General features: G+C 44.6%; 1 protein-coding gene across 5 annotated transcripts in view; it reads right to left on the bottom strand.

Moving 5' to 3' along the window:
• Positions 1-12,840, bottom strand: part of ITGA7 (integrin subunit alpha 7) — an 87,911-nt gene that overhangs the window by 58,863 nt on the left and 16,208 nt on the right. For 4 of the 5 annotated variants that reach the window (XM_081849529.1, XM_081849530.1, XM_081849531.1 and 1 more), the window contains one exon: positions 4,041-4,172. In XM_081849529.1, coding sequence (XP_081705655.1) covers positions 4,041-4,172 — 132 coding nt within the window. Of the gene's footprint in view, positions 1-3,972; positions 4,173-12,840 lie in introns of all 5 variants that reach the window. The other variant, XM_081849532.1, reaches the window with a different exon arrangement.

Below are 12,840 nucleotides of genomic sequence, written 5' to 3'. Positions count from 1 at the left end.
CATGCTCCGCCGGCAAATTTCTATGAGCGTCGCAGAAGTACAGCACCAGTACATGAGAAACATAGCTGTCAACTTACAAATTTGAAAATAAGGGACCAGCAGCCTCAGAAATAAGGGATCAGCAGCCAAAATAAGGGATTTTCAGAGCACAGGTATGTTCGACTTCTGAGCCCCTCCAAGCCAAAGGCAGAAAGCCCAGCCAGCAGCCAAACGAAGCCTCAAGCAGTGGTTCCCACAGTGCAGCAACCCGGCAAAGGGGATGCAGCAAGGAAAACCACCGTCACCTCTCCGCTGGGAAGCGCTGAGCAAAGGCGAGTCCCCAGGCAACGCGGCCGATTTGATCGGCACAAGGCATGCAAGCTCCACCCCCCAGTCATTCTTAGACTCCTTATTGGGTGAGCAAGGCAGCCAAGCAACACAGTTGGAGCCTCCCTCCTCCCTGGCCAGCAGGGAGGGAGGGAGAGGAACTGCTTCCTTTGAAACCCGGGAAATTTAAGGGACATCATCAATAAGGGACAGCAGTGGAACACGGCGCTGGGATAAGGGACTTTCCCGCCAAATAAGGGACGGTTGACAGCTATGATGAGGAGTTGAGTCCTCCTCTCAAATTTGAAGCAGAGGGGTGGGGCCTGGGGGACTATTCCTGCAGCTGTGTTACACAGAACAAGCCCCAGCCCTTCTCTCAACCGTGGAGCTGGTGAAAAGATGGGGGGAAATCCCTACCATTGTGCTGAAGCCCTCTGAGCACCTGTGAAGCACAGTACAACTGCTGGAATAACACTCCCCTCTCCACACCTTCAAGCTCAAGAGGAGGGCTGGGGTTGGTCCCTGGTCTGTTGTGCTTCCAAGGTGCTTGGAGAGCCTCAGGAATGTGGAAGTCTCAGCTGCGAGAAGGCGGCTAAGGATTGTTATGCTTTCTGGGCTTGGTTGTTTCAGGGAGGACATGCCATAGCAAGTGTGGCCAGTGGAATTCTATAAGCTTGTAATTTAATTATGGCTGCACTTGCAGGGTTCTCTGCGCTCCTGCAAAAGAAACAGAATCCCTATGGTATGTTCCCATTTAAGCATGAACATGGCACAGGAGAACTCAATGTCAACATTGATGCTGGTTGCACTTGGCTCTGTCCACAGTGTAGATGGAAAAATGGGAGGTGTGAATCATAGCAAGGATGGCAGGAGACTGATAAATCCTATACACACTGGATACACACAAGTCCCCAACTGCAGACACAGTCTTTGAGAACCAGGGCTCAAGTACCATTCTCCCTGCTAGAAAACAATCATTTCCTTTCTGGTCTTCTACCACATTGTTGGTGCTACAGCCTGAAGGCTGTATAATGTTCTACAGCTGAAGTTAAGTAGGGATGCCTCCAGAATAATGACATTTTGCAGGAGAAATTCAAAAGTACACAGGAACTTGAGGGCTGTACATTTAAAGTGAATCAAAGGGCTTCTGGGGGGGGGATGGATTTTCTGCAGTAAGGAAAGTGACAGGGAAATGCATTGAAAAGTGTGGGGTAAGCAAATGATTAACATTGATGCATGCAAATGCCCCACAAGAAAATCAGGGTGAAGGCTCATTGCCATTTAACCACCCTGCAAATAAACCAGAACTTGCTAAATAAAGACTAGATATATTATAACGACCACATTAGCTTTGTGCAAGCAAATAAACAGATTGTCTGGAGGGCCCAAATATTTGGTCGCATGAGCTGCCTGGATGGGAAGTTATCTGGGAGACCTACGTAAGCCTCTCTGAGCTCCAGGTAAATAAATATTACTTTGATAATGAACAATCATTTATGATGCACTTTAGTCTGCTGAGCCCTCTGCAGTCTGCACTTGGTTTGCTTTCATGATCTTGATATTATTATTCCCATTTTACAGATGGAGAACTGAAGTTTAAGGCAAATGAATGGATTCATGAAACAAGAAGGGCTTGAAACATGGTATTCAAGTGCTCAGGTTCCCTAGCCACTGGACCATACCGTTAAATGGCAGCAGTAGAACTAACTTCTTTCTCTGCAGCCCAGGATCATGTATTGAAGAGAGGCTCCAAGCAATGAAAAACGAAACAAGCCAGCCATTCTTAAGTAGACACTGTACCATCACCAATGTGAAGTAGTATTCAACGGCTCATCCAGTTTGCTTTTGTGCTTGAAGTTGTGTGTGTTGGGGGTGGTGCACCATCTCATCCTTCATCTCAGGTGGCAAAATGTATTGGATTGGCCCTGGCTTTGAGTGGCTCCAAAATCAATTATGGGAGTTTACAGAGGAAGCTAGCCTTAAGAGAGCGTTACTCAAATTGTGGGATTAGCCAGCCCAGATGCTGACCTGGGACCAAGACCTAGGCAATTGCTGTTGTTGCTGGTGCCGCAGTCCTGGGTGCAATGTTTCTTTAAGACACTATACAATCACAATTATCCTATGAAGACAAGGTAGCTAGGCTCTGAGCAACAGGAAAAGGTATAGTATTCAGGGTGAATGGAAGGGTGAATGGAAGACGCAGACAGGCAAAGGATCTGCCAAAGCGGCTCAGGAGGTCTGTTGTGGCCTATAGGCTGCCTATTGAAGAACAGGGTTTTAGGAGCACATTCAGAGCAATTAGGAGCTTCATGCTGCGTGGTACCCTCAGGGCAGGGCTAGAGGGCAGACCACTCCTAGATTACAGCATCGCCATCGCAGCAAAACACAGGAGAAATCAAACACTTAAAAGCAAGCCACCAGAATTCCCCCACTCCTCCAGATTAAAGGCAGATAATCTCACCCCGGTCTTTTGGGACCACAGGCCTCATAGTGATGCTGCCAGCCAAGCCTTCCTAATGCATTTGCAAAACCACCATGATGAGAGGTTAATATGTCCACACCCTGGTTTTCCTCGCCTGACCATTCGCCACATGGCCAGCTTTCTGTCCGTTCGAAATTATGCGACTCCCATATACTACAAGGCATGGCCGTGGAGGGCGGGGATGCAGGAATGCCTGTGAAGCTCCACAAGCTGCAGTTCAGTATAGCGATCTTGCATTTACCCTAGAGAAAATTAAGATGCTACTACGATCAGAATCCATCCCTAGCCTTGTGGCAATCAGTGGCTGGCTGTGAATTTCATCCCTGGAAAACGGAGAACCACATTCAGCAATGATCAAGCTGCAGAATCACTGAATGAGTCTGCATTCATCTTTGGAAACTGATCAGAATTTGACCTTTCATATCTCCGCCAGGATGCAGTAGCAGCAGCAGCAGCAGCAGGAAAAAAAAAATCAGGGTGCATTCCAGAAAACAGCTCACACACATGGACAAACAAAACATTTCAAAATATGCCAGCTGGTTCATTAGTGAAATTCAGAGGGGTGTGTTCAGTGGGGGGGTGGGGAGGCTGTAGGGAAAAGGTTTGTCAAGACAATAGTTAGCAACACAGTAATACAAAGTCTGGCAACTAATGCTGCAGGTCAAAGATTCCCTTCCCTCTAAAGAAATATTATAAATATTTAGGGTTGGGCAGTGGAGAATGTAATGAGGGTCTGTGTGTGTCCACATTTCCACCCTGCAAACAATGTACTATAAAAGCATAATAAGAATGGAATTTATGCTTTCTTTAAAAAAAAACACCACCACCCACTCCAGGGGCAGAAGAAACAATTTTCCCCAACATCAGCACCTTCCACAAATCCCAGCTACAACCAAAGCACAGTGCAGGGAAAGAACACCTTGTAAATAACTCAGCAGCAGCAAAGGACCACACAATTCACATATTTCGGTCCCAAAGCGGAAGACACAATGGACATACTTTTTAATTCTAATAGTCTGAGAACGAAGCAGAGATTATTTAATTCACACCCACATACAGAGTTTCGGTGCTTAAAACCGACACGCCAAATTCAGAAGACCACCTGGCAAGTTTGATGGCTCGGGAGAGACTTCAGTGCCTCATCTTCCTTGAGTGTGTGTGCGCACGCAAATCCTCACACTCACCTTTCGGACTTGCCATATGGAAGAGAAAAATCAGAATAAGGCACCGTCATGCACGGCACGGAACTCACCAGCTGACAGGCTGTGGTCTGAGCTGCTGGTGCAATGCCACTGAGAAGCCAAAGAAGCTGCCGTTTTCTCCATACTTGAGGATGGTTTCGGTGACATCCAGATTGAAGGCTGAACTCCCTAGGAGGTGGAGGCTGAGGCAGAAGAGACAAAAGTAGAGTGTCCCAGACATGCTTGGTGGCTCACTGCAGGCACAATGGTTGGGGAATGCCACTGCAACTATTCCCGGCCGTCTCCCTCCCATGGCTTTAGAGACAGTTGCCTGGCTCCTGTCACACGCCTGCTCTTTTTGCTGCCTGCCTGCCTAGGCAGCTCCAGGTTGTAAAAATCCTCAGGCAACCTTGCCTCACATCCCTTCCTGCTCCCGTCTCCCTCTCTCCCTCCCTCCTCTCTCTCTCTTCCATTCTGTATTGCAGCTAGGAGGAGCACAGCTTTCAAACAGCAAACACGCCCCCTTCCTACAATTCCATTACTGGACATGATGGAGAGGAAAGCAGCGAAAGAAAAAGCAGGTGTGAGGAATCCAAAAACCGCAGGTCCAGGGGTTATTATGAGGAAAACTTTGGCCAGGAAAAGAAAGAAAGAAAGAAAGAAAGAAAGAAAGAAAGAAAGAAAGAAAGAGAGTCCCCCCCCCTTCAAGGGCCCACTTCTCATCAGATATTGCAACTTCCTCTTCTTAACAAGTATTAAATACTTTAGAGTGCTGAAGACAAATAACTGACAAATAAGACAGCTGAAAGTGATTTTGAGAGAAGCATCACTTCCCATGGTACACAGACACACAAACACCATTTCTTTTTCTCCCACATTTGTTTCTATGCTCAAACAGGTTTGTGTTTGTTTGTTTTTTAAAAAGGAAAAGGTCAATTTTATTAGCCCACAAGAGAAATTCTAAATTCCCATATTAGGGCACTTCCTTGATTTGTTAAAAGAAAACTTGCAAGTGCAGTTAACCATCTGGTCTGCATACAAGATCCTTCAACTCTCTGGGGGGGAAAGTTAACACCTGCCTCAAAGCCTTCAAGGTATTCGTGAGAAATTAAAGGAGGAGGAAGCTTAACCTGACAAACCACAGACCGTTCAGCCTGCACTGTGTCAGTAGCTAAATGTATATTTATTGCAGCAGGGTATTAGCATGATAAATTAATTTTTCAATATTGGCCGCTGCCCATTGCAATCATATAATTATGCTTATCCAGTAACAGTATTATAATTCAATTATTAAGTATGAAATTGAAAAACAGGTCACTAAACCTAATAATCATTGGAGCTCCTAATTAATCCACACAACAATTTTCAAATGAAATAGTGACAGCAATTGTTATGATGATGCCACCCAAAACAACCTCCCTTACATGCTTTGCACGTGAAAGATCCTAGTAGGGATCTCAAGTAATTTCCTTTGGCTGAGTGAGTACCATCTATAGGATGCATATTTCCCACAATTTCCCTTTAGAATGCAAGCAGCAGAGACCAGAAACACTGAAAGCAGCTATTTCATAAACTGGAATACCCAGGGCTTGAAAAACCCCAGATTCTTAAATGCCTATGCTCCTAAAAATTTGATATGAGAAATTGGAAATATTTCCCCAAGCCTGGGCATATATCAGTGCAAACACATGAATGACTTGCTTCAGATGTTTGTGGGTTGATCCCTGTCACTTGAGAAGCTCTGGGGATTCAGACCTGGTGAACCCCAGTTCAAACCAACTCAGTCCAGAGATGCCCATAAACGTATTAAAAAAGAGAGACCAAGAGTCCTGTTAATTCAACCCCGGCCATGAGCCACATAACAGGAGGGAAAGCATCCATCACATTTTCCAGTACATGGGGGCTATTTTTAAACAGCTGCAAAAGCTTTAAGAGGCATTGGAGCGTTGGCAGAGGCCCCTCGTCCCTGGGAATCCAGCTCATTTGCAGGACACAGCAGTAGAAGAACAGCACAAGAGTCACAGGAACTTGGAAGTCCTCAGTCCCTCGAGATTCCTGTTCTCATTTTAGCAGGGTTGTCCTTTTCACAATTCATTTTGCAGCTTTACTAGCCCAAAAGTGGGAACCTGTCACTTAGGGGGACCCCATTCTATACTCTTTCTGGTGCCCTAAATCTGCATTTATGTCCCACCTGGCTGGCTACCTCTCAGTTTTTGATATAGCTTTACACTGTCACAAGCAGGGCATAATCATTGCTGGGAATTGGGTGCTTTATTCTGAACAAAATCTGGGAACTGACCAATTCCTTCTGAAAATCCCAGGGAGTATATTTCTCGATTCCCGCAACTCACCATTTTGCGCGCGCGCACACACACACACACACACACACATCCATGAATAGATGCTCCATGCTATATTGGGCAGCTTGGCTCATAAGCAAAAGATTTCAGCTTGCATGCCCTTCCCACTTGGTAATATCTTTAAAATGACCCTTCTGGGAGGATGTCATGGGTCAGATTGGATAATTATAAACAGACTCTGGAGTTAGGGAACACAGGAGAACAAACACTGTCTTTGGATCTGCAGTGGTGTTCACTGAAACTGTTGGGCTGTAGCTGTATTTGACTGAGTGTTTGGTGACTATGAAACCTCCCCTGCAGTCATTCTGTTGGGCATTTTTCAAACTTCTAATGCCATATCCAGGCATGCAGACTCTTTATACCACACATCAGAAGCTCGTTCTAGATTTAGGCTGTGCACACACATCCATTTTCTCTGCATTCGGTGTGCTCACAGTTAGTTTGGGAAACAGAATACACTTGACATTAGCCACAATCCATATCTATCCTACCAACTCTTATGAAATACTGGGTTTTGATGCATTTCCCCCAAAACAACTGCAATCTGAATTGGGGGGGGGGGGCGGGAATTACCTAGCTGCATTTTAAGCCACTAATGTTTCACAGAATTTTTAGACCACTTGGGGTTTGTTTGTTTGTTGGGTCCCTTACATTGTTTGTTTGTTTTCAAAGTATTTCTGCGAATCTGAGTTCCTCTGAGCACACTGATACCTGCCTTTTCTTACATTTCCCAGCTGGGCTGGTGCACACCATTCTTCTCCATTATTATTTTTTTTAAACCCCACATATTTACTCAGGTAGAATAATAAATACAACCAGGAGGTATATAAGATGAAAGGCAAGCAGGCTTAAGCTACAGGATGCTCAACAACAGATACAGTGGTACCTCGGGTTAAGTACTTAATTCGTTCCGGAGGTCCGTTCTTAACCTGAAACTGTTCTTAACCTGAAGCACCACTTTAGCTAATGGGGCCTCCTGCTACCGCTGCGCCGCCATCGTGCGATTTCTGTTCTCATCCTGAAGCAAAGTTCTTAACCCGAGGCACTATTTCTGGGTTAGCGGAGTCTGTAACCGGAAGCGTATGCAACCCGAGGTACCACTGTACAGAAAACAGGTCACTGCCGACAACATGAGAGAGACAACCAACTTTTTTTTTTTTTACAATGTATATGTGGACAATGGATATCTGCAAGCCATCCTGCTTCAAGCAGCACCAATGAACTGGTGTTGAAATGGAGAAGCAAACTGGCGACTACTTTAAGTACCTTAGCTTTCTATTCTGAAAGGTTCCCTCCTTATCTCTCTCATAAAGTCTCTCACAACTGCAACCTCTTTTTCCAAGTTCTTCGTTATGCACTCATCATTCCATCTTACGAAATCATATTTTGTGCCCCAGCAGAATTGCCATGTTTGGTATCGGAGGATACTATACTGCAGCGGTGGTGAGTAAAGGGATTGCCTTCTAGCTGTCTCAGAATGGCCTTTTGGAAAGAACAAAAGGCATTATATAAATGCTACTTCTCCACATTAACTCTAGATGACAGAAAGTGTGTACGTCCCTCTTGGAACGGATACAGATTTTTTTCCCCTGATGCTGTTACTTCAGAAATGGTAGCTGGGGAGATTTTCCTTGAAATGTGAGTGCCAACTTCCAAATTAGGTTGAAGGCACTCTCGCACTATCCCACCCCACCCCGCTCTCTCTTTCTCTCTCTAAACTTAATTCTGAGGGAAGCTTTTTCCTTAACAACTAAGTTGGCGGCAGGGAGATAGCATCAGCTGAGCAAGGTTGCCATACGTCTGCAATTTCCAGGACATGCCTGGGATTCAGCCATCGGAAACAGCGTCCGGGTGGAAATCGCTGAAATGTCCGGGAAAATCTGGATGTATGACAACCCATATTGGAAGCGGCAATTTCTGGGAAGAAATAGCTCTAAAACCTCAGGGTTTAGAGCTCAACAATTTTGCATTAGAAAGCTCAACAACTTTTGCATCTGGACTTTCACTTTCTGAAATATGGCAACCCTAGCTTAGAAGTAGAATTTGTCAAGTGAAAAGAATTCCTTGTTTAGAATATTCAGTAAGCTTCTGAGCCCTTTCTTGGAATTAACAAAATCTTTTTTAAAAACTCAAACCTCCATTCATGCTGGCTTCTGTGAAACTATCTGGTCAGCTTTCAACTAACTATAATAAGGAAATTTGACAGCCAGGGTAGCAGTCAGCCATGAAGTCTTCCTTTGGTAATTCTGAGTAGCCTAGGGGAGGCTATCCGTCCTTGCCTCTTTCAAGAGGCAGTAAAAAGGTAAAGGGACCCCTAACCGTTAGGTCCAGTCGTGGCCGACTCTGGGGTTGCGGCGCTCATCTCGCTTTATTGGCCAAGGGAACCGGCGTACAGCTTCCGGGTCATGTGGCCAGCATGACTAAGCCGCTTCTGGCGAACCGGAGCAGCGCACGGAAACGCCGTTTACCTTCCCACCGGAGCAGTACCTACTTATCTACTCGCACTTTGAGGTGCTTTCGAACTGTTAGGTTGGCAGGAGCAGGGACTGAGCAATGGGAGCTCACCCCGTTGTGGGGATTCGAACCGCCGACCTTCTGATCGGCAAGTCCTAGGCTCTGTGGTTTAACCCACAGCGCCACCCGCGTTCCTTCAAGAGGCAGTAGGTGGGGCTAAAAAGACATATAATGTAGAACAATAATGTAGAACAAGTGAGTGCCAAGGGAGCTGAGCCCACTGGTTTCTTCTTCCAAGTATATGCAAGGAAGGACAGAGCAAAAAGCGAAATTGTCCAAAGAGCCACACCTATGAATGCTTATTCCGGGGGGGGGGGGGAATAACTAACCTTCACTATTTATTCCAGAAAATAGCTTCCAACTATTGAGAAGTGCACATTAAAATATCAAGCAGTGGATTAATGGGAAGTCAAACACTAGAGCAGCCTTCCCCAACCTAGTGCCCTCCAGATGTTTTGGATCACAGCTCTCATCAGCCCCAACCAATGGCCAGACTGGGGCTGATGGGAGCTATAGGTCAAAATATCTGGACTACAAACGTAGCCCAGGTCATGGAAGGTTGTAGCAAGAGAGATCTTTGTGATGACAACCTTTCCCCCATGATCAGAAAAGGACACCATAAACACCTGCACCTCTGGTTCTGCAGGGATCTTTAGAATAGGACAGTAACTATCTGCTTGAGCACACTGCAGACTGCGCTACTGTAAACGAACATTTATTTCCTATCTTTTTATACCACTTTTCATTTTTTAAAAAATCACCAAAGTGGTGCAGAGCATGTCAAAATTAAACCAACCCCAACAGGGAACCAGTGGGTGGATCATTCACCCTTGCATCTAGAGTTGCTTTAGGCGTAACTTGATCTGTTATGACCCTGGGACTCTAAAAAATCAGGCCCAGTTTCCATTCCCTTCCCTCAGTTCACAAACCCTACTATTTGATCTATCCAATGTATCTTTATCAAAGCTCAGCTTCTCAAATTATTTCCAACTCTTGTGCTCCTTCCTTCTTCCAGCTACAGATCTTATCTTTCTACAAGCAAATACTTTTCTCAACTACAGTACTAATATGGGGTAATATCAGGTGTAAGGAAGAAGAAGAAGAGTTTGGATTTGATCTCCCGCTTTATCACTACCCGAAGGAGTCTCAAAGTGGCTAACATTCTCCTTTCCCTTCCTCCCCCACAGCAAACACTCTGTGAGGTGAGTGGGGCTGAGAGACTTCAGAGAAGTGTGACTGGCTCAAGGTCACCCAGCAGCTGCATGTGGAGGAGCGGAGACGCGAACCCGGTTCCCCAGATTACAAGTATACCACTCTTAACCACTACACCACACTGGCTTTGGCCCTCCAGATGTTGCTGAACTACGACTCCCATCAGCCCCTGAAAACTTCCTCTCCATACTTGATTTATACAGGCACCCTGGACACAATTCTGCCGCTAAAATCAGAACTGCTGGATAAGTGAGCAGCCCATACATTTCCCCAGAAGCTGTCATATTATCATAAAGTAGGAAGAGATTCAGTGACTGAATTAATTCAACCCCTGATCATGCAGGACATCCTAGCCTCTTATTTTTCTACACATGGATGAAAGGAAAGTGGTGCCAGCTTTTTCTCATTCCTACTTTAATGGGCATATATTGTTTCAGATCAATGGAGTCGCACAGAACAAACACCAAACATTCACAACACACCATATTTTTCTGCTTCTTTTTAGCAACCCTAAAACAATGTTCCCATTAAGCTTCTTCCTCCAAGAAAAGATTCCACCAGTCAGTGGCCATTCCATCTGGCCATATATTTAAGTAATGTATCCGAATTTCTTTGTTTCACTTTCCTGGCTTCTGTCCCATCTTCCTTTTTCTGGTATTTCTGTTACACTGCAAATCATTCTGACAACCACCTATCAATTTTATGCTTTGCACAGCACCTACCAGAATGTTAAGTGCTAAATAATCTTATCAACCTGCAGAACTCAGTTGTTCCCTTGGGACTGCAATGTTCAAAGGATTCAAAATTAATTGATAAAGGGGGTTCACTGGCTGGCATTAGCTAAAACAGCCAGTGGGCAGGCATCAATCTATTGGGGGAATTAACCTATTTACACTCTAGCCTCTGTTATATATTTCTCTAAAGCATCCTATGCTGACTGTTGTTAAAGACTGTCAAAGAGCTGTTAAACAATACATCACCGGCATGACCAAGACTGAAATTGTATACATTTACAATGAAATAAGTTCCATTAGAGTTCTACTTTTGAGTAAACATGCTTAACAGTGTAAGAAGAATTGAATATCTACTTTATGTCATCAAAAAAAGTGACAGGTGCCCCAGCCGCTTCCCCCAGATGTTCCTCCTTTTAATATAAATGTTATATGACTTGATATAAATTTTAACACTAGTCCAGATATCAAAGATAATAATACATCAACATAGGACCTTTCCTTAGTCCAGGTACAAGAGTACAACCCTGTCCCTACACTTTTTTTAATACATAAAATAGGTATTCTATTCTACTATAAGAGTGTAATCCTAAGAAGACTTATCTTGGTGTAAGCTCCACTTATTGCGAGTAAATCCCAACAACCACTGACATGCAACTCCCCTCAAAAGGCTGCCCAGAAGAGAATGTGGCTCTCAGACTGAAAAGGGTTCCCTGCCCTGAGTATGGATTAAAATAGGGTTTGGGGAAGATAATCAAATGGCACCTGTATGCAGTGGGAAAGTAGTTAGAGGAGACAGCTGATGATGTGGAAAGAAATAAGAAAAATGGCAGGGGAAATGATAACAAACTCGATTAACGTTAGAATCACAGAGGTATGTTGAACAGTTAGATGAAGATGTCAAAAAGATGGCCATCTCCTCAATAAAGTATATGCATATGCACGTAAACCCAAGTGCAGTTCATGAAAATTTCCTCAAGATTCTCACACAGAATCTATAGCTGGGTACTATATCACAGCCACATAGATCTCAATGTATCATATCCAATTGCCCAGCCTTAATTCTTGGGACTTCTTTGTTCTTTTTATCTTTTCCCTGTTGTTCTTCCCCACCTTGTCCATTACAAATGGCAGTGTCCTCGATCCAGCCTGGAAGCAGCATTATTATTTTTATTCCAGCTCCAACTCTGATTCACACACTAATCAATCCTGTGAGATCAGATGCTGTGTCAGAGTTTGCTGACTCACCCTCCCTCTACGGTTATCGATGACAGGGCACTGCCAACAACCCTTCATTACGATAATGTTCCTTGGTTCTCTTAGAAATAGCGGCTAAGTTCATCCCTGTACCATAGCCAGCTCCTTACCGATTGCTCATTTTAGATCATCATCTTTCCAGCCCATCATAAGGTAAAAGGCAAAACATATTCTTTTTTCTTATGGTCTCTCCTAAGTGCAGGCTTAATACGCATGGGAGAGAACATGTAAAAGCAGAATAACCTGGGATAGATTTCTTTCATATGCATGCCATATTTTCATTTTGAAGCTACTGTCCATATTCAACAAAACAGGATTCTATGGTCTATAAATGGCCAGATAAATTTTAATTTATAAATCAAAATGGCAACTATCTGAAGAAAAGGAGAACTCAAATAAAAGACTTACATTCCCAGGACATAGCTTGGATTGACGAGAATGCTGCAGCAGTGGCGTAGCGTGGGTTGTCACCACCCGGGGCAAGGCAAGTAATTTGCGCCCCCTAACCCGTGGATTTGCGCCCCCAACCCTAACCCCCAGATGTTGCGCCCGGTGCGGCCGGCCCCCCCTGCACCCCCCACGCTACGCCACTGTGCTGCAGCACTGGCAATGAAAGGAGCCTTTGTAAGACTCTCCAAAATAACTTTGTAGAAGTTACTACACGTCTCACTATTCCAGTGTGCCATTCTTGTAATTTGCTTTCACACTGCTTAACAGAAGTCAAATACGGTATCTTACCGACCAAGGAATCAAGAGGCATCTTACATTAGGAAAAACTGGAGACCCGCATTCAGAAG

The sequence above is a fragment of the Podarcis erhardii genome (genome assembly GCF_964252035.2).
Source record: "Podarcis erhardii genome assembly, chromosome: 2".
Lineage (NCBI taxonomy): Eukaryota > Metazoa > Chordata > Lepidosauria > Squamata > Lacertidae > Podarcis > Podarcis erhardii.
Note: the sequence above shows the minus strand (reverse complement) of the source record. Positions and strands in the feature narration are given on the sequence as shown.